Source organism: Tachypleus tridentatus, chromosome 1, assembly GCF_004210375.1.
Source record: "Tachypleus tridentatus isolate NWPU-2018 chromosome 1, ASM421037v1, whole genome shotgun sequence".
Taxonomy (NCBI): domain Eukaryota; kingdom Metazoa; phylum Arthropoda; class Merostomata; order Xiphosura; family Limulidae; genus Tachypleus; species Tachypleus tridentatus.
Window position 1 is genome coordinate 10,576,590 of NC_134825.1, and position 21,401 is coordinate 10,597,990.

The 21,401-nt window shown below is 34.5% G+C and overlaps 1 protein-coding gene across 1 annotated transcript in view; it reads right to left on the bottom strand.

The window, feature by feature from the left end:
* Positions 1–337: 337 nt before the first annotated feature.
* The window catches only part of LOC143224242 (alpha-catulin-like), a 111,304-nt gene continuing 90,240 nt past the window's right edge, over positions 338–21,401 (bottom strand). The window contains exons 18-23 of the mRNA XM_076452681.1: positions 20,983–21,033; positions 15,195–15,383; positions 14,350–14,427; positions 13,476–13,598; positions 9,312–9,395; positions 338–712 (exon numbers count right to left, since the gene is read on the bottom strand). Coding sequence (XP_076308796.1) covers positions 566–712; positions 9,312–9,395; positions 13,476–13,598; positions 14,350–14,427; positions 15,195–15,383; positions 20,983–21,033 — 672 coding nt within the window. The 3' untranslated portion in view covers positions 338–565. The remainder of the gene's footprint in view (positions 713–9,311; positions 9,396–13,475; positions 13,599–14,349; positions 14,428–15,194; positions 15,384–20,982; positions 21,034–21,401) is intronic.

A 21,401-nucleotide genomic window follows, 5' to 3' on the forward strand; every position in this document is an offset into this window, starting at 1 on the left:
ATGAGATCACTTAAGAATGTTTGTCTAGAAGTATGAGATCACTTAAGAATGTTTGTCTAGAAGTATGAGATCACTTGAGAATGTTTGTCTAGAAGTATGAGATCACTTAATAATGTTTGTCTAGAAGTATGAGATCACTTAAGAATGTTTGTTTAGAAGTATGAGATCACTAGAGAATGTTTGTTTAGAAGTATGAGATCACTTGAGAATGTTTGTTTAGAAGTATGAGATCACTAAAGAATGTTTGTTTAGAAGTATGAGATCACTAGAGAATATTTGTTTAGAAGTATCAGATCAATGTATAACAAATCTGGAAAGTAAAACAGTACTCTCCAGAAACGTCTAAATTCACTTCTTTATGATTAGTGTTTTGTTAGAAACGGTACACGCGCCTACGTTTTCCTGCCCATCACCTGAACACGAGGATTACACCATTCTACTACAAAAGAGTTATATTATTATTAATATTATATTATTCTCTCCTCTTCGCTCCGAGAAGCGTGAAGAAGGACACACGAGTTCGGCGCGAATCTCCTTTGGCCCGTCGAGGGCCTAACCCTAATTGTCAGATGTTCGGATCCGAGGAGCTGGTCCCTCCACCTCTTTGGGGCATACCACCAGTTGCATCTCCATATCCACATTCATCTGGATCTCCATAGTATGTGGAGGCACTTCTGGACCAACTGGAAGATCCTCTGAATTCGAGGTTAAACTGAAAGTATAAAGAAGTGAATAAGGACGGACGGACGGACGTAGTACATGCGGCATTCCCTAATATTTACAATAATAAAATACTTATTTGTGTTACATTAAATTTTCTATGAAATCTAGTCTTGTTAAACTTTGATAATTTGGAAATGACGATACAGGAGTGGCACTTAAAAAATAATAATTTTCACCTATTATAACAAAGTAAAATAATCCGGAAGGCAGCAGCACTGACTGTGTAAAGATGGCTCGGATTGTTCAGAGAAATGGTGTTTTAAACATCTCATCTATAGGTCAACAAGACTTTACAATACTGTACAGAGTTTCTTTTTATAACAATATTGTTCGTGGCCTATTCATAGAATAATTATTGACAAAAACATCAGTTAGATTAACAATTGACTCGTCATGGCCAGGTGGTTAAGGCACTCGACTCGTAATCCGAGGGTCGTGGGTTCGAATCCCCGTCACACCAAACATGCTCGCCCTTTCATTCGTGGTGGCGGTATAATGTGACGGTGAATCCCACTATTCCTTGGTAAATGAGTAGCGCAAGAGTTGGCGGTGGGTGGTGATGACTAGCTGCCTTCCCTCTAGTGTTACACTGTTAAATTAGGGACAGCTAGCGCAGATAGCTCGAATAGCTTTGCACGAAATTCAAAAACAAACAAACCGTTTGACGTTACACCTTGAGGTATCGAGTATTTGTACTTTTAAACACAATATGTTTGTTGTTCGTTTTGGAACAAAGTATTAGCAACTTGACCTAAAGAAACAAAGGAAAAAGATTTACTTTTTTGAAGTTAAACAAATATGCTATAAAACTATTAAGTAACTTAATAAACTAACAACGATACACGTTAAATGAAAAAAAAATCCCCAAATTACATTGTTTTAACACGAAGTTTATGTGTGTGACGAGTGAGTTGGGATCTTCATGACGTCATAAACATGGCGCTTCCTGCTTGTGGCCGGATAAGATAAACCGTTAGGAAAACAATTGACGTTTCATAAAATAAAAAAAAAAAAAACGTAAACATATCTTGATAAAAACGCTGAAATATCTGCTTGAAATATACGTAACTAGCTGGAGTACCGAAATTGCAGAAAGTGTTATTTCCCAATTGCTTATGTCTAAAGTGAATGGAAAAGACCTATTGATATATGGAATTACCAATTTGTTTTGGCAGCCCTAATGGTATAGCAGTATGTCTACGCACTCAAATCGCTAGAAAAGGCTTAAAGTACAACATGAAACAAGAATGACTAATAAATATTACAGTTCAAACTTGAAAATGTTTAGGACTTGGTTATAACTACAACCTGCCTATGTCTATTGAAACAGTGCATTACAAAACAACAACAAGCAAACAAGTAAAGAAAGCAAATGTAGGGATGGCTAATATAATTTACATCACCCCATGCGGTTATGATGTAAATGCCATCTGTACTATTTTATTTGCACTGTTTTTGAAGAATTTATATTAACCATCGCTACACATACTTCTTACTTGGAAAAGATTTGTCTTCAATTGTAATAATTCCAAACCCAAACTTCTATTAGTAATATTTTTCAGATGTCATATTTCCAACAAGTAAGATTAATTGTAAATATACTGAAGATTTAAAAAAATGCGTTAATTAATTTTATAATGGTGTTATAACTTTGTTGATAAGTTCTTTCAAATTATCTGGTGAAGGTGTTTGAATCCATGTAACGATGATAATAAATTACTTTATTACCTCCTTTAACGTTTCTAGGGGATTGGACACTTGCACACTACTGTCAATTGTCGTAGGCCTAAATTAAAATGATGTTAAATACAGTAAAACAAATCAAGTGAACTGATACAAAATAATCCGATATGCACGATAGAAAATACATTGACTTATTGAACTCTATGTTAAAAAAATCCTTCTGTCGCTGAAAGTTGTATTCACAACCTAGATATTTCTAGGACTTGTGCTCTCCAGTGAACACGTGAGGAAAACAAACTGCAGCCTTATAAACATAACTTATAACAACACTAGTCAAAAAGTATCCTTAATTTCTCAACGCTCGGTGAGTCAATTCCTTGGAAAGGTTTTTATTGAATTTGGAAAAATATTTCAACAAAATAGCTCGAAATTTCAAAAGTTTGACAACTTATAAAGTCTTCTGGACATATCTTTCTTTATATACGAGATATTTATAAATAATTCGCAGTTTTCAGATTTCGAAAATAATTTATTGATGCGTTTATATCATTCCACTTTATCCTAAAATTTTATATATAGTGTGAGTTTATGAAATTATAAATTTTATCTAATATATATTTCATGTAATGAGTTTAAACCAGTTTTAATTAATGTATATCAATTTCTTTTCAGTAGATATCGTTGTCCATTAAAGCTAGTAATAAGTAACAACGTTTAAACAAACCACATTAAAGCTAGTAACAGCTAACAACGTTTAAACAAACCACATTAAAGCTAGTAATAACTAACAACGTTTAGACAAACCACATTAAAGCTAGTAATAGCTAACAACGTTTAAACAAACCACATTAAAGCTAGTAATAGCTAACGACGTTTAAACAAACCACATTAAAGCTAGTTAGTAATAACTAACAACGTTTAAACAAACCACATTAAAGCTAGTAATAACTAACAGCGTTTAAACAAACCACATTAAATCTAGTAATAACTAACAACGTTTAGACAAATCACATTAAAGCTAGTAATAGCTAACAACGTTTAAACAAACCACATTAAAGTTGTAATAGCTAACAACGTTTAAACAAACCACATTAAAGCTAGTAATAACTAACGACGTTTAAACAAACCACATTAAAGCTAGTTAGTAATAACTAACAACGTTTAAACAAACCACATTAAAGCTAGTAATAACTAACAACGTTTAAACAAACCACATTAAAGCTAGTAATAACTAACAACGTTTAAACAAACCACATTAAAGCTAGTTAGTAATAACTAACAACGTTTAAACAAATCACATTAAAGCTAGTAATAACTAACAACGTTTAAACAAACCACATTAAAGCTATTAATAACTAACAACGTTTAAACAAACTCACTACAGTTTAGTTCTTGATATTATCAAACAACACTTAATTTGACTTAAAATATTTCAGTTCGATAAGAACTGAGTTTTTTTGCTGTGTGTAACAATATGAAGTAGGCTTGGTTAAAAGTAGGCTTGGTTAAATTTTTTTTTGCAATTGACTGAATCAATTTCTTTTTTGCTGACAACATCCCCAAGCTCGGTCTTATTTCTTTATTACTAACTCTATGCAACCTCCGGTGAAGTGGCTCAAACCGTTAAAGTGAACAAAACAATTGATTTAATTGGGTTTTTACATTACTAGCATGCGACCTTTCGAATCTAAGATTTGACAGTCATATAAAACCATAACAACCGAGGCCAAGAAATAGTGAATAGTTAATAATAAAAAAGAAATTAGAGACGTGTTTATGCTATAAGATTAAATTTAGGTTATTTTGTTCAAAGTTATTACGAATTTACTCCGAGAGGTCTATGAGTACATAACATGCCAAGAAAAATACAGAAAATTCAAGAGCACGAATGATTTCAATCTTAGCGGACTCAAATCAACCCAAAATCAACGTTTTCTATAATTCAACTTGTTATCGTAACATTAAATAAATCAAAGTGTTTTTTTCCAAAAATTTTTAAAAAATTATATATTTTCAAGTGTGTCTAAGAATGAACATAATTTGTTTGAAATTAAATTTGTTTAACTTATGTACAATGCTACACATTGGGCTATCTGTGCTTTGCCCATCATTGGTGAAGAAACCCGGATTCTGGCGCTGTGAGTCTGCAGACATTCGCTGTACCACTATCTCAGCTAGTTTGTTTATGCATTTCGCGCAATGCTACACGAGGGCTATCTGTGCTGGCCGTCCCTCATTTAGCAGTGAAAAACTAGAAAAGAGGCAGCTAGTCATTAACACCCCCCACAAACTCTTGGGCTACTCTTTCACCAACGAACAGTGCGATGAATTGAAAGGGAGAGCACCTTTGGTGGGAGGGGGATTCAAACCTGCGATGCGAGTCGTCCTAACCACTTGACCATACCAAGACCTTTATCCGTGATAACGAGAAAACCAACTTGTAGAAAATTATATATTTAAAAACGGCTGGTACGGGTAGAGAAAGCACTAATAGAGGAGCGAACAACGGTCATCTTCAGGTTCACAAAGAAAAAAAGGGTTACTGGCCGGTAGCCAGTATAAAGGTGTTTCTTTATATTGGTTTATTTTGGACTTGAGTTGTTGTGTAAGTAAGGCTTCTTTAATTTTGTTTATGTTTGTTTTTTATTTAGTATTTGGGTGTTTTTTATGGTTATGTTGTGTTTATTTGACTTGCGGTGTTCGAAAACGTGTGAAGGTGACTTTTTATGTTCTTTGAATCTGGTTTCCACTTTTCTACTTGTTTCTCCAATATAGAAGTCGTGGCAGTTATCACATTGTATTTTATAAATAATGTTGGTGTGGTGTTTGTCAGTGTAGTTTTTACATAGTATAGACCTCAGTTTTGTGCCTGGTTTTTGAATAAATTTGATATTAACTGGAATGTCATATTTTGTTACTAGCTTTTGCCAAATGTTGGTTATTTGTCTGCTGATGTCGGGAATATATGGTATGCAGCAGTATATGGTTTCGTGATTTTTGATTCGTGAGTTTTGTCAGTTGATTTTGCTTTCTGTCTAGGTGTGTGCGTATAATGTTTTCTACGGTTTGTGGAGGAAACTTATTGATGTTGATGAAGTATTGTTTTATTTTGTCTAATTCATCGTTAATTTTATCTGGTGAGCATAGTTTTATGGCTGTGTTTATTTGGTTTCTTAGTATGTTGAGTTTTTGTTTTGTTTCATGTGCTGAGTCTAAAGGAATGTATAGTCCAGTATGGCTGATTTTTCGGTGGATTTCTGTTTTAAATTGTGTATCGGTTCTTGTAATTTTGAGGTTAAGAAATGATATTTGATTGCTTCCTTCTTGTTCACATGTGAAGTTAATGTTGGGATGTATAGCGTTAATGTGATTGAAAAAATTAAGTATGTTCTGTAGATGTGAATCCCGCAACCGTGTCATCTACATATCTGTACCAGTATAGTGGTGGATGTAATGCTGTGTTAATTGCTTGTGTTTCAATTTGTGTCATAAAAATATTGACTAGAACTGGTGATACTGGGCTGCCCATGCTTAGGCCATTTGTTTGTATATAGTTTTGGTTGTTGAACATGAAGTTTGTCTTCATCGTGGTGAATTCTATGATGGTTGCTAACTGGTTGCTGGGAATGTTTATCGTTGGGTTAAGGTCTCGGATACAGAGTTCTAAGGCTATCTTTCAGGCTTCAGTGGTTGGAACTTATGTAAAGAGGGATATAACATCGAAACTGGCCATTAAGGCTTTATGATTAAGCTGATTAAGGTTAGATTTGAAATTGAAGAAGTCTTTGATGAATGAGCTGGCTGATGTTACATATTTGGAAAATGCCCATGCTATGTATTAACCAAGATTGTAATTAAACGATTCATATGTGGACATTACTGGTCGTAGTGGACAATCTGGTTTATGAGGTTTGGGGATGCCGTATATTTGTGGTGTGCAAAATGGTGAAGAAATGACATCTATTTTATTCAACAATGTAGAAAGGAACAACTAACCCGTAATTTTGTAAAGTTAAAACTATCAAAAAATTTTAATAAATACACAAACATTATCCAAAATTTACTGAAAAAACTACTTAAAGCCATGTTGAACACAAAATACAAAGAACTACATGACTTACAAAAACAAAAAAATGAACCTGAACCATCAACTAGCATGCTGCATTAAACCAGAGATTCACGGAATTATACAACGAAACATAAACCAAATCAACACTAGGAACGACAGAGACAAAAAGATCTGCCACAACAAAAAACTAGAAAAACTAAGATGCAAACAACAGAAAAGACACCAACACGACAAACCGTTGACTAACCTCATAATTAACAGATCCGACCGACAATTAAACACAGATGAGATACATCTACCTAACAAATGACTTAACTTTGCAATAGCACCTAGGTACATTCCAACCTTAGAAATTAAAACATGTTTAGAAGACCTAGCCAGGAGACTTGTGCTACTTTTCTCAATTTTCTCAGAAAACAAAAACAACAAAAAACAAATCAATCAACAGAAAGAAGACAACTTTGACAATACTATTGACATCCAATTGTCTGGGTCTTCTAGATGATTGTGTTAAAATATTTTTATATATTCAAACCATACTTAAATTACTTCCAATCCATTATTAAATTTACACCTTTACATAATTATTACGAGTATGAATTTTTATTTTTTCTATATTTACACCTCTTAGGGTGTGAATTCTCACTGTGTCAATAACAACGGGTGTGTTTATTGAAAATACATCCCAACCAAGTTTGTTTGTTTGTTTTGTATTATCTTGAAATTTAGCAACATCTCCAAATATGTTTAAATTTGCATCAACGTCCTTATTGGTTCACTTTCTAAAACAACATGAATATGCAAATTAAAAATTTACGTGACATATGCAGCCAATATAAAGTTACAGTAAAACGGAATGTATCAGAACTACATTTTGACATTTCCCTGGCGTAGCGTGAGTAACGTGTTGTTACTGCCAAAAACTTAGCGCTTTTGGAAAGGTAAGTAACAATCCTACGCAAAATATTCATACGCTCAGATCATAAAAATATATTCACATCGGAGAGTTAGAATTTCCAAGACGGGGGTATGCCATGTACTTACTCGCATTGAAAAACTAGGGAAGCTGGATCAACTTGGGGTTTCAGGACTATCCACAAAGAAACTTGCAAAATGTCATACCTGAGCCATGGTAAGTAAAATGTAGTATCTTGTAACAGATGAAAATCTATGAACACAAAATTTACTGAAAAAATTGTCCGCGTGCCCAAGGTATGAGCATGCAAAAGCAATAAAGAAATATCCCAGTCTATAAAAGTGTAACATTTCACATGTGCACGTGATATATTTGTTCATCCTTTGCATACATTATGTAAATAATGAACAAAACGGGTATTCGTGTTATTTTGCACAATGCCTGTGGCTTTTTTTTTGTGACTGAACTGTTGAAATAAATATTGGGAAACCGCCATCTTTGTATGCTAGATGGCTGATGAAAAGCTGCAAGAAAGATGAGTGCGCTTTATACGTGACATTCTTATAACAAAGATGTTTGCGATGGAAAAATACTCTGCATGGGTACTGTCAAGATACACGGTGGTCAGAGCATGACCGGACGAGACGATATAGTGTGACGACTGTGACGACATGACGAGGACCTAAAATTGTTTTGTTATAATGCAATGATACATGAAATTGATGATATTGTATAGACGTAATCACGGGTGTTTATGTGTTTATAAACCAGTTATTATATAATTCTACTGTAGATATTATTTTATACTGTTAACTTGATTTAGGATCAATTTAAATCTTCTGAGCTAGTTTAATCGTGTCAGATATTATTGAAATTATGGCCAAAATATCACTAAAAAATAGTACACTAATTAACACTAATAAAGTAAAATATTCATTGTCAAACTTGTGTCGTAACAAACTTTTTCTCGAACTCATTTGAAAAATAGTTATTTATTTCTGTTTTGTTTTTTTTTACCGTCACATTATAACGCCCCGCATCTGGCAGGACGAGCATGTTTGGTACGACGGAGGATTTGAACCCGCGACTCTCAGATTACGAGTCGAGTGCCTAACGCACTTGGCCCTACCGGCCCACTTGTGTCTGATAAAACAAGTAAATGTTACAGATATAGTTAGTGTAAAACTTAGTGTAAACTATTCTTACTTGAGGAGAGAGGAACATCACGCTAACATTATAATAAACTGACAAACAACTGTTTACAAGCATAATTGAGTAATGTACATTTGAGGGAAACATGTTAACAAGTTTCGATAGAACATCGGTTTATCTTTGTACGGGTATGAAGAAGGCAGTCCAACGATTCTGTCGAAATACAAAGTATTTTCCTCAAACGTAAGTCACTTCACTACGCTTTCAAGTCGTTGTTTACCGACATATTGTTATAATAAACTGTTCGTGCTGAAACACGTTCACTAAATAAACATAAGTAATAATTGGATTATTTCTCTCAGTCTTATCTGGTTCGTTTACATCTGGTACAGTTTCATCGTTTCTTTGTTCTCTGTTGAGCTTCCAATACGTTACTGTAATAAGGGACAAGATTGCACAACCTGCTCTCATGCTGTTGAACTGTTGTAAGACTAAACAACACAACAAACAATTAAACAAAATATACATTATTTACTTGAACAGTGTTTTAGGGACAACAGTTATAAGACCAGAATCACCTGCTGAAGGAAATATACAAACGAACAGTGGAGTTGGGAAAACTGTAGATTTGCAGACATTTCTTCTTCTTCTAGCTATCTCAATAAACTCCCATAAAACGTCAGTTTTTTTTCACTTGAATTATATATTAATGTGTAATTGTTTTTGTTTTGGGGGGGATCGTGTTGGGGAAGAAGGAAACGTTCTTACCTTTGATGCGCAGACAAGACTTGTGGTGACGACTTTAGAAACCACATTCATTAAGTTTTTCGTCCCTTGAATCACGTTGTCTACCTGTGAAACAACAGTTCCGGAACGGGGAAAAATGTTTTAATCCTTATTAGACGAACAAATAAGTTAATAGATATAAAATCTCAACCATATAAATGTAAATCATTTCGACAACACATTAAAAGTCCGTGATGACGAGAAAACCCACTTGAAGAGAAAAGTATATATTTAAAAACGGCTTTTTCTACCCATACCAACCGTTTTAAAATACACATTTAAAGTGTTTCACTGTTATATCCATCGCATATCATTGTTATTTTATAATTACCATGGAAACAAGTACCTGCTTCGTAAGTAGTATTACACTGCTGGCCGAAATCTTTAGGCCAATGAACATAAAGAAAAAATATGCATTTTGCTTATTTGAGTAGAGATTCGAAAGATGAAAATAAGAAAATAAAAATAAAAAACCTTTTTAGCATTTAATAGAGAAAATATAAACACTATGAAATTAGTCTAAAAACTAGCTGGTCAAAAGTTTAAGACCATACTGAAACGAAGCGTTAATCGGTAAACATGTAACGAAATTTAGTCATTTGTGTTCAAGCATTAGTGTTGTTAACCTCTCCTACTGACATCTCCTGTGTTACATTGAGTAAAAACATGGCAAAGGCTAAAAAGTTGACAGAGTTTGAACGTGGTAGAATTATCAAGCTACAAAAGCAAGGTCTCTCTCAACATGCCATCGCTGGTGAGATTGGGTGTAGTAAAACTGTTGTTGCAAATTTCTTAAAAGACCTTGAGAGATACGAAAGGAGAATTTCAATTGGTCGGCTCAAGAAAATATCGTCGACGTTGAGCAGGAGGATTTGACGGGCTGTCCGGCAAGACACCAGCCGATCGTCAAACCAGAAAAAGGACATTACAGACACAGAATGCAGCTCAAGAACAATAAGACAGTATCTGCAAGAGAAAGGCTATAAAAACCTTAAACGTCTTCAAAGGCCACACTTTCTTCCACAACATGAAACAGCTCCGTTAAACTTTGCTGAAAAGCACCAAACATGGGACGGAGAAAAGTGGAAGATTTAACCTAAATGATCCAGATGGCTTCCAGTGTAACTGGCACGATAAGAATATCCCACTGGACACATTTTCTACACGACTCAGTGGAGAAGGTTCCATCATGATCTGGGGTGCTTTCTCATTCCATGGAACAATGGAGCTTCAGGTTATACAGGGGCATCAAACAGCAGCTGGCTACATTGGCATGTTGGAGAGAGCATCCTTATTGACTGAAGGCCCTCGCTTCTGTGGAAATGACTGGATCTTTCAGAAGGACAACGCTGCAATCCACAATGCCCAAAGGACAAAGGACTTTTTCATGGCAAATAAAGCGATTTTTGGACCATCCAAATGTTTGGGGGTAGATGGCAAGGGAAGTCTATAAAAATGGACGTCAATTCCAAAAAGTGTATGATCATCGTGAAGCCATCTTCACCACTTGGAATAACATTCCAGCCAGCTTTCTGAAAACGCTCATACAGCCCATGCCAAAACGAATGTTCGAAGTTAATCGCAATGACGGCCGTGCAACTCACTACTGAGATCTGTTGTAGGGCATTTTCTACCCTGTTAAGGACCTGTTTTGGTATGGTCTTAAACTTTGACCAGCTGGTATGTAAACTAATTTCATAATGTTCACATTTTCCCTATTAAATGTTAAAAAGTTTTTGATTTTTATTTTCCCTTTTCTTATTTTCATCTTTCGAAGCTCTACTTAGATAAGTGGTTGAGTCTAGCAACACAAAATGCATATTTGTTTCTTTATGTTCATTAGCCTTAAGATTTTGACCAGCAGTGTAGGGCATAACCCTACCTTAATTTATGGATAACACTAAACTTACATGGAATCTAATTGATAAATCACTGCATGTTTGCATATTAAAGTAATTTTTTAAGGCTGATTCAAATCGCCAGATTTCTCTGTTTCAAATATACTAATTGCAGGGAGCGACTGGTAAACTGGAACTCGTCCAATGGTTTCGTGAGTTAACTTATTTAAAGCCGTACAAGTGGGAATTCTTGTAAAAAACCTGATAATTCTGTGAAGAAGTCTCATTACGCGAATATTCAGTTGTGTCACTTAATGCGTACTGAATAAAACGAAAATGATCCACAAATATGACATCTTTATGATTAAGATATATCTATAATATAGATTCTATATGAAATAGTTAGTGACATAGAACTTATGCGGAAGCTAGCTCACAGTTGCGATACACATCCGATACACTTGTGACATCAGTAAAAACGCAATGTTATAAATAATGAAAGAGACAAGGAATCAGTGGTAACTTTATGATATTATATATCAAAAATAGAAACTAATACAGCATGTTTCTTTCAAAAAATTATTGGCATTCACGAATGTTGTCATATATCATCAATGTTCAGGAGAATGAAAGGCCTACTGAATACTGGTTGATAACGTAATGCATGTCATCAGTGCTCAGGAGAATGAAAGGCCCACTGAATAGTGGTTGATAACGTAATGCATATCATCAGTGTTCAGAAGAATGAAAGGCCTACTGAATACTGGTTGATAACGTAATGCACATCATCATTGTTCAGGAGAATGAAAGGCCTACTGAATACTGGTTGATAACGTAATGCACATCATCATTGTTCAGGAGAATGAAAGGCCTACTGAATACTGGTTCATAACGTAATGCACATCATCAGTGTTCAGGAGAATGAAAGGCCTACTGAATACTGGTTGATAACGTAATGCATATCCAATGCTGATTTACCAATGAATTAGGTTTAGGTGAACGTCCTAAGCCTAGCATTATACTGTTAACTTGGGTTTGTTTATGTTCACTTGGATGTCATTTATCGCAACTTTGAGTGTTTGGGTTTTGCTTTTATATTATATTATTATATTATATTATATTATATTATATTATATTATATTATATTATATTATATTATATTATATTACATTACATTACATTACATTACATTACATTACATTATATTATATTATATTATATTACATTACATTATATTACATTATATTATATTATATTATATTATATTACATTACATTACATTACATTACATTATATTACATTACATTATATTACATTATATTATATTATATTATATTATCTTTGTCTCATATTATTATACATACACATGCATGCTTAAAGACGGGGACCTCAAGTAATAGGAAATTTTTATACCAAAACGCAAGGATATAAATCCACCAATTTATAGAACATTCCTTAGACAACGAGCACATCATTAGACTTTTAATCATCAAATCTCAACGTGAATACGTCATTTCAATATTCATTCTTACTTTCAAAAGCTGTTAATATTACATTAATATTTCCAAATGAAATACAGTTAACTGTCATTAGCTTGGAGACCTAATACAGCGAAAACACCCGTCTCACACACTGTTAAACTTGAAGATTATGTAATTAACAAAAATATTCACTGAATATAACGTAGCGTCCAGCTTTTCCCTTTGAGAACGGTGTTGTTTAGTCTTGGAGTCATTAGAGCCAATTTGTTAGATTCATGCATGGGTGATCAGATGATCGTGTATTCAATTTATTTTAAATTATTACGTTCAACGTTAGCTAGGACTAAAGAAAGAAACAATATTCGTAAGCACTTGCGCGAAAACTGAGAAGAGCATTAGCCAGTGATTTAGAGTTCAACGATTGGTTAAACACTCAGTACCTTAGTGAAGGTAGAGTTCTACGATTGGTTAAACACTCAGTACCTTAGTGAAGGTAGAGTTCTACGATTGGTTAAACACTCAGTACCTTAGTGAAGGTAAAGTTCTACGATTGGTTAAACACTCAGTACCTTAGTGAAGGTAAAGTTCAACGATTGGTTAAACACTCAGTACCTTAGTGAAGGTAGAGTTCTACGATTGGTTAAACACTCAGTACCTTAATGAAGGTAGAGTTCTACGATTGGTTAAACACTCAGTACCTTAGTGAAGGTAGAATTCTACGATTGGTTAAACACTCGGTACCTTAGTGAAGGTAGAGTTGTACGATTGGTTAAACACTCAGTACCTTAGTGAAGGTAAAGTTCTACGATTGGTTAAACACTCAGTACCTTAGTGAAGGTAGCTGCTTTCCCGACAGTTGGACTCCTGACTGTAAACTGAAGCTGTTGGACGTAAGTTGGAACTTTATCAAGGTTTTCTAGCAGCTCCTTCTTCTGTGGTCCACCAGGAACCTGAAATTATAGGTTATGTTGTAAGTTTGTAAATTAGTTATGTTTCAAAATGTTGTTCTCTATCTATTATAGTAAGCTGCTTATAAAGAAATACTTTCAAGAAAAATAAGCTAAGAGACAATCTCTCATGAACTTATTACTGTCTGTCATCCTATTTCCAGGGGCGAATAAGACAACAACTACATTTATGTTTGCTTAAATAGTTAATTTTCTAATTATGTTAATATGTCTAGGCATTATTTATACGATACTGAAATTTCCTTTCTTAACTATCGTAATTTGGAGTAATGTATAAATAAACAGTAAACAATGTGATTTTTCTTGGACACGAATTTTGGTACATGTATAAAAGTTCATATATCTTCTGATAGTTTTAACTAGAACTCATCGATAACATCTGATCACATGAAGCTTCTTGAATACATCAGAACTTATAATTAACCCATGTAATTAGTATATCTACCTACTTTCGGAGCCGTACGAAAAGTTATGAAACCAACTCTTATTCCACATGCAGTGTATTAATTCATTAATAAGGTACTCACATTCCTATCGACGTTTTCGGTCGTAATTCTACAGTTGTTCACGAGCTCTTGCTAACTTAAGATATTAGGGTAGATTTAAGTCCATATACCAAGATTAAAATGTAAACTTATCTGGTGTGTTGTTTATAGACCTCCAGATTTCAAATAAATTTAATAGTCCTTGTTAAAATAGTTGTTTAAATAAAAAACATGTTTATCTTTAATACCTGATAGGAGAATTGACGTATGTCTTTATACAATTTATTGGCTTCCTCAGCAAATATTTCAGCCTGAGTGAAGAGGTCCTGGAATCATAAAAATGTAACGAATTTGAAGAAGAAAAAGGAAATAAATGTTTATGACATTCAGAATAGCTGAAGGCTCGAGCCCATTCGACTGTTCAATAACTTTCATGACGTATATCATTGATTTAATGTCAAGATGCAAATCTAAGATATATATCTCACATTGGCAAAATTATTACTTAAAGTCAAAGCCAAAACATCGGAAATAAACAGTATATATTCACAAAATGGTCGAATTAAAACACAAATATTAATAGGCGATGTTTACATTCATTTGATGTAAATACATTACCTTCTGAAGTATTAAATGTTTTCAAAGTAACCAGATATCAAGAGTTTAACTAAATATTTTATATATTTTGTATGGCATTACGGCATGTAGTTAGTACTAAACACTGGACGTGTTCGTGTTACAAAAGACAGTTTGTTAAGACATTTCTGAATAATTTATATACATGTACAAATTACTTTTCGTCCAGAATAACAAGCTGATGGTTGTTTTCGTTCTTACCAAACAATTATTTATGTCATTCATGTGCCAAATTGTTTCACAATAAAGCGACTAAAAATCAAAATATTTAATTGATTTACAAAAGTTTTCGCCCCTCACGAGCTTGAGGAAAACCACATCGAACGTTTACGGCTTTTGACTGAAAAGAACCAAACAAATCTGTAATGGTTTTTATGTGGTTGTTATAAAGAAGTAAACGAGTTGTGGCTATCCTCAGGCTTTGTCCAGCACTCTGGATCGCATTAAACATGCTCACTTGAGTTGTTTTCAGCTCGCCCTCTCCCCTGGTAAACTGGTAAACCGAGAACGCCATCTGGGACATCCCTCGTCCTCTCCGGACAATATCATTGTCGTTTTCTTCGGTAAGGTGCTTCTCAGTTTCGGCGTCCATTTCAGAAGTCAGGCTTTTCATCTCCAAGCCAACCTTTTCAATTTTTTCTTTTTCCTTTAAATACAATAAAAATATAGACTAATATTTTCCAACATAAAACTCTAAATATAGTATACAACTTTTCACAAGTCACTAACATGATAAGATCAAATCTGACAATAATGACCCACCGTGGTCAGAAGGTTAGGGCAATGATTCGTAATCTGAAGATAGCGGACTCAAATTCCCGCCACATCAAACATATTCGTTCTTTTAGCTGTAAGGGCGTTATAATGTGATGATCAATACCACTTTTAGTTGATAAAAAGGTTGCCCAAGTGGTGGTGGGTGGCGATAACTACCTGCCTTCCCTCTAGTCTTATACTGTTAAATTAGAGGTGGCTAGAAGAGATAGCCTTTGTAGCTTTGCGTGAAATTCAAAACAAATTAAACCAATCTAACAGTACTACGTAACAAATAACATTGTTTGTTTGTTTGTTATTGAATTTCGCACAAAGCTACTCGAAGGCTATCTGTGCTAGTCGTCCCTAATTTAGCAGTGTAAGACTAGAGGGAAGGCAGCTAGTTATCACTACCCACCGCCAACTCTTGGGCTACTTTTGTACCAACGAATAATGGGATTGACCGTCACATTATAACGCCCTCACGGCTGAAAGGGCGAGCATGTTTGGCGCGACGGGGATGCGACCCCGCGACACTCAGATTACGAATCGCACGCCTTAACACGCTTGGCCATGCGGGGCTCAAATAACATTAAGCAGGTGGTATTGCTAAATATGATATCATTATGTTAACTACTTGTAAAGTTTTATCTAAATATCACTACCAGAGTGATATGAAATGTAAGATTATTACACGGCTAGCGTTAATGTTTAGAGAAAACTAAATAACCTTCACAAGTAATTAACATATCTGTGTTGCTCCAATAATAAAGTGACAAACATGGTATTACATGTAATATATTCACATTGGTCTATTTTTGTAATAAAATATATGATACAATTAAATTCTAGCAGTAAATTATTTTAATAATCACTTTGAAATTCATTACTATTAGTTTGTAGTGAACTAATTTTATATTAATGAAACATTTATCTTTGTTCCTAATAGATTATAATTATTAGTTATATAAAGTTAGATGAAAACATAAGGAATGTTTAACTTACCTCTCTTTAAAAAACTTCAATGTTTTTATACCATTGAAACCACTCATGCTTTTCATTAGCACGTGTTACCAGTAGTTTCGTTTGTTATTCTACCACATATTCCTTCAGTCAAATAACTTCCACTAGTCAGTAGATTGACAGTTTTATCAAAATACCTGTTATGGTATAGTTTAGTGCTTTCTAAACCATGCTCTACACAACTAGTTTCATGATTTAAATATCTGTTATGATGCTTGTCAACCGATTCTATAATGTCCAGTTTCATGTTCTGATTATCTGTTATGATGCTTGCCAACCGATTCTATAATGTCCAGTTTCATGTTCTGATTATCTGTCATGACACAATCCTTCTAGTAGCTATTAGTCGAGAACATATAATATAGAATATCGTCGATTATGATAAAACATGAAAAACAGAAAAATTAAAACATGTAATAATCTTTATTCACGAATAAAGAAAACTTCACTAGGGTTAAGTTGCGAAGATTAGAAAATAGAATATTATTTTAAGCTACAAAAAGGTGTCAAAGTAGACTGCAGTTCCTTGACGATAACAGAATTCATGAAGGTAGATTAGGTTTATGACTTTTAGAAAGCTCTAAAGATGCGATATAAAGTCTTATTCCGAGGATGTGACATAAAGTTCTAAAATGTAACGTGAATCGCTAGTTACAGCTGAGTTACAGTTGGATGCGTTGTTTAATTAAAGAGTGAACCCAAATTAGCTATCTCGCTAATTTATACATAGAACTTAACTTTTACGTCGTTTAATACACTGTCTAGAGTTGATAAAAACTCAGACATACAAGTTACAACAGCGTTTGAGTTTGTTCCAAAGTTAAGCGAAGAGATAAATTATTTTCGTTTAAATGGACTCGGCGTTGAATTATTTCTACCAGATAATTCAAGAGAATTTCGTCACAGAATTTAGTATCAGAAGTGAAATTATTTGGTGGAAATGAAACAGAACTACAATATAGTTTTCACTAAACTTCATCCGTTGAAGATGGAAACCAGTGGTCAAATAGTGAAACCTAATGAAACCTATGAGGTTTAAAATTAGAATATGATTAAAATAAACAGATGAACTATTTAAGTAAAAATTAAAATCACATATAATTCAGACAGAAGACCAGACTGATGAATATCGGATATTTACAGAAAAAGCGTGTTAAGGCGTGCGACTCGTAATCTGAGGGTCGTGGGCTCGAATCCCCGTCGCGCCAAACATGCTCGCCCTTTCAGCCGTGGGGCGTTATAATGTGACGAGCAATCTCACTATTCGTTGGTAAAAGAGTTGCCCAAGAGTTGGCGGTGGGTGGTGATGACTAGCTGCCTTCCCTCTCGTCTTACACTGCTAAATTAGGGACGGCTAGCACAGATAGCCTTCGAGTAGCTTTGTGCGAAATTCAAAAACAAACAAACAAACAAAATTTACAGAAAGAGATTACAGCTCTAACACTGAAAATGTATGAGAAGACTTTAATAAGAAAATTAACGAAGTGAAAGGTAAAGTAAAGACTGTAAAACTGAACATTGGTGAGAGAACTGAATATTGATGAGAGAACTGAACATTGGTGAGAGAACTGAATATTGATGAGAGAACTGAACATTGGTGAGAGAACTGAACATCTAGAAAACGAATTACTTCTGTATTTGCCCCAACTTTTCAACCAAAAACATCATCTACTATTAGATATGGATAGAAGAGAATTTATTTCGTCTTCACCCATTACCACTACTTCTATACCACCAGTTTTACCACTACTTCTATACCACCAGTTTTACCATTACTTCTATACCACCAGTTTTACCACTACTTCTATACCACCAGTTTTACTATTACTTCTATACCACCAGTTTTACCACTACTTCTATACCACCAGTTTTACCACTACTGCTATACCACCAGTTATTTAGGGATCTTTACGGACTTCTAGAGCCATGACATTACTGAATCCATTTTCACAGTTTAACAGATAAGTTAAGAAACCAACATTCTATGATTCAAAGGTACATTTCACTGTAGAATAACAGGCCATCCATCGTGCCGCCTATTTAAAAGAACCAGTTTTGACTAAGTCAAGTAGCCTTCCAGCTGAGAGTCCCACTACCACCAAGCACCTGTAGCCACTTTGTCCAACAAGTTCGGAATGTCATATTACAGAAAAAGAATACAATTGAACCAAATTTGCAGAACATTATGGAAGGCTCATACACCTATCTTACGTAGACATTGGAATCGTTAGCACTTTATAGATATTATAAGAAACGGATTATGTTAATTGAGCTGAAGCAGGGTGTACGATTGTTTTGGAATCCCTCAAAGTTGTAAATAAACTGGAGTCAGGACCACCGAGATTAACGGGATTCTGTGGTATAACAACATGGATTCCACCTATTTACGGGAATATTAGATTCTGGAGTGTAAGAATACGAATTTTGCTTAATATTAGTCTAGAAGAAGGGAAAGAATAAGCCAGACAACTACTTTCAATGAATCAAAAGTGCTTCAAGTGTTGCAAGGAACTACAAAGTTAGTATGGAATAAAAGCCTGTAACAGAGAGTACCACATAAAGGTGACTGTTTAGTCGTAGGAGATATAGCCATTACAGCTGAGTTGTATAGAATCAATGGTTACAAATACTTTATCTAGCCAAGATGTAGAAATAGGCTCATTATTTGAAAAAAAAATCATTAGGGATTCCACGGACTTATTAATGGAAAACTTTGCAGTATGTTTGTTGACATTGGTTACACAGCGACGATTGTCGACCCTATTTACTAATAAAAATGTAGAATTCCCCCCCCCAAGAGATGAATAAAGAAGAAGATTTGATACTAATAACAAGCGGACAAGATATTCAAACACAAGAAAAATTGAAAGTCACGCTTATTGTAGGAAATTATTCTCTGTCTTATGATGTCTAAATAATGGACACCAAGAAAGAGTGCATTTTGGGAACTCTCTTCTTATAAAGATACGAATATAAGCTTCGACTATCTTCGGATAACTTCTGTGATGAAGAAACCTCTTTACTTCATTTGGCAATTACTATATCAGAGGGTGAGCATTCACTGAAACCAGTGATACTGGTCATTGAACCAACAAGAAGTAAGATAATCACATCGATTCACAGTGGTACCAAATATTGCAGAATGTCATGAAAGAGAATGGATTTTCTGGAAGTCATACATCACTTCACCCAGGAAAGATTAGAAATGTCTTGTGGTGAAGTTGTGCTGCAAGTTTTGGTAAAACGTGATGTCATGAAGATAACATGGTATGGTTGAATAATTCTCTTCGCAGGAGATTAAAAAAAAACTCCAAGGTTAAGTAGAAGTTTGGAGTACAAGTAACTCGAGCCAAAGGTCATCTGGAATAATCGTCTTTGGAAATGAGTTGGTGAAGGAGACCAGTTAACATCATAACTCTAGGGAAGATATTATCATTGAAGCCTGAACCAACCAAGGAACCAAGAATTCCTGTGTGGAATACTTCCAGAGGATTATCAGAGTTAGAGCCGTCAACGTATCATCTATCTAGAAAAGACTCTACCAGTAACAGAACAGCTAAAGACAAAAAGAAACAAGATGTAAATCAATCTATATGCATTAGGGCTCGGTAGAGAAAACCACCAAGAAAATTTGTTGAATGGAAACTTTGATGTCGTTTATGTATATTAGAATTATTTTAGGTAGTTCACAATTTATGAGTGTGTTTGTGTGTGTGTTTTCTTATAGCAAAGCCACATCGGGCTATCTACTGAGTCCACTGAGGGGAATCGGACCCCTGATTTCAGCTTTGTAAATCCGTAGACTTACAATGTACCAGTGGGGTGCACACAATGTATGAATGGAGCAGTATTGTGAGATATAGTTTCTTTCAAGTTTCAAGTTGTTACCCAAAGTGAGTTGGAACTCATTAATGATGAAATCAAGTTCAAAAGATAAGATAGGCTCAGAAATTCTACCAAGCTATTAACGTGTGATGTAGTCTTAGTCTAAATACGTAAAGTTTTATTTGGTACTTTTGTCGTCAAAGTTACCACTGAGGATGTATTTGTTGTTGTTGTTGTTTTTAATTTCGCGCAAAGCTACACGAGGGCTATCTGCGCTAAGCGTCCCTAATTTAGCAGTGTAAGACTAGAGGGAAGGCAGATAGTCATCACCACCCACCGCCAACTCTTGGGCTACTCTTTTACCAACAAATAGTGGGATTGATCATAATATTATAACGCCCCCACGGTTGAAAGGGCGAGCATATTTGGCGTGACGGAATTCTAACCTGCAATCCTCAGATTGTCAGTCAAGCACCCTAACCATCTGACCATGCCCAAACAACCATTTTTGTTGAGTGTAACGATACTATAAATATAAAACATAATTTTGTTCTCAACAAAATCGTATGTTGTTTATAAATGTGTTTAACAAATTTTACCTTGTTATATTATGAATAAATATGAACTATATTAAGATGTCGTACCTCCGTTTCCACCTTCGCAGGTTTAGTCGGTTTGGTGATGGAGACTTGCTTCTGGAAAAGACAAACGAACAACAACGATGACAAACATTCACTTCACGAAAAACAGTGTTAAAAACAACCAATAAACATTCATATCACTAGTAAAGGGTGTTAATTCATTAATTTTAACTTCATATCTTTACTTGGTATATAACGTCAAATCATAATGATTTCACTATGAAAATAGTTTGAACACGTGTTCCAACATACCTAAATGTTGACGAACATCACAACTAAAATTTAAAAAAACTACATCTTCTTGAAATCTTATCTGAGAAATTACGAGAAAAACAATATTCAAATATTCTACATTTGCATTATTGACAGCCTAGAGTTGTAGGTAATTAATGTTCCTAGAAGCAACATTGTTACATCAAGAA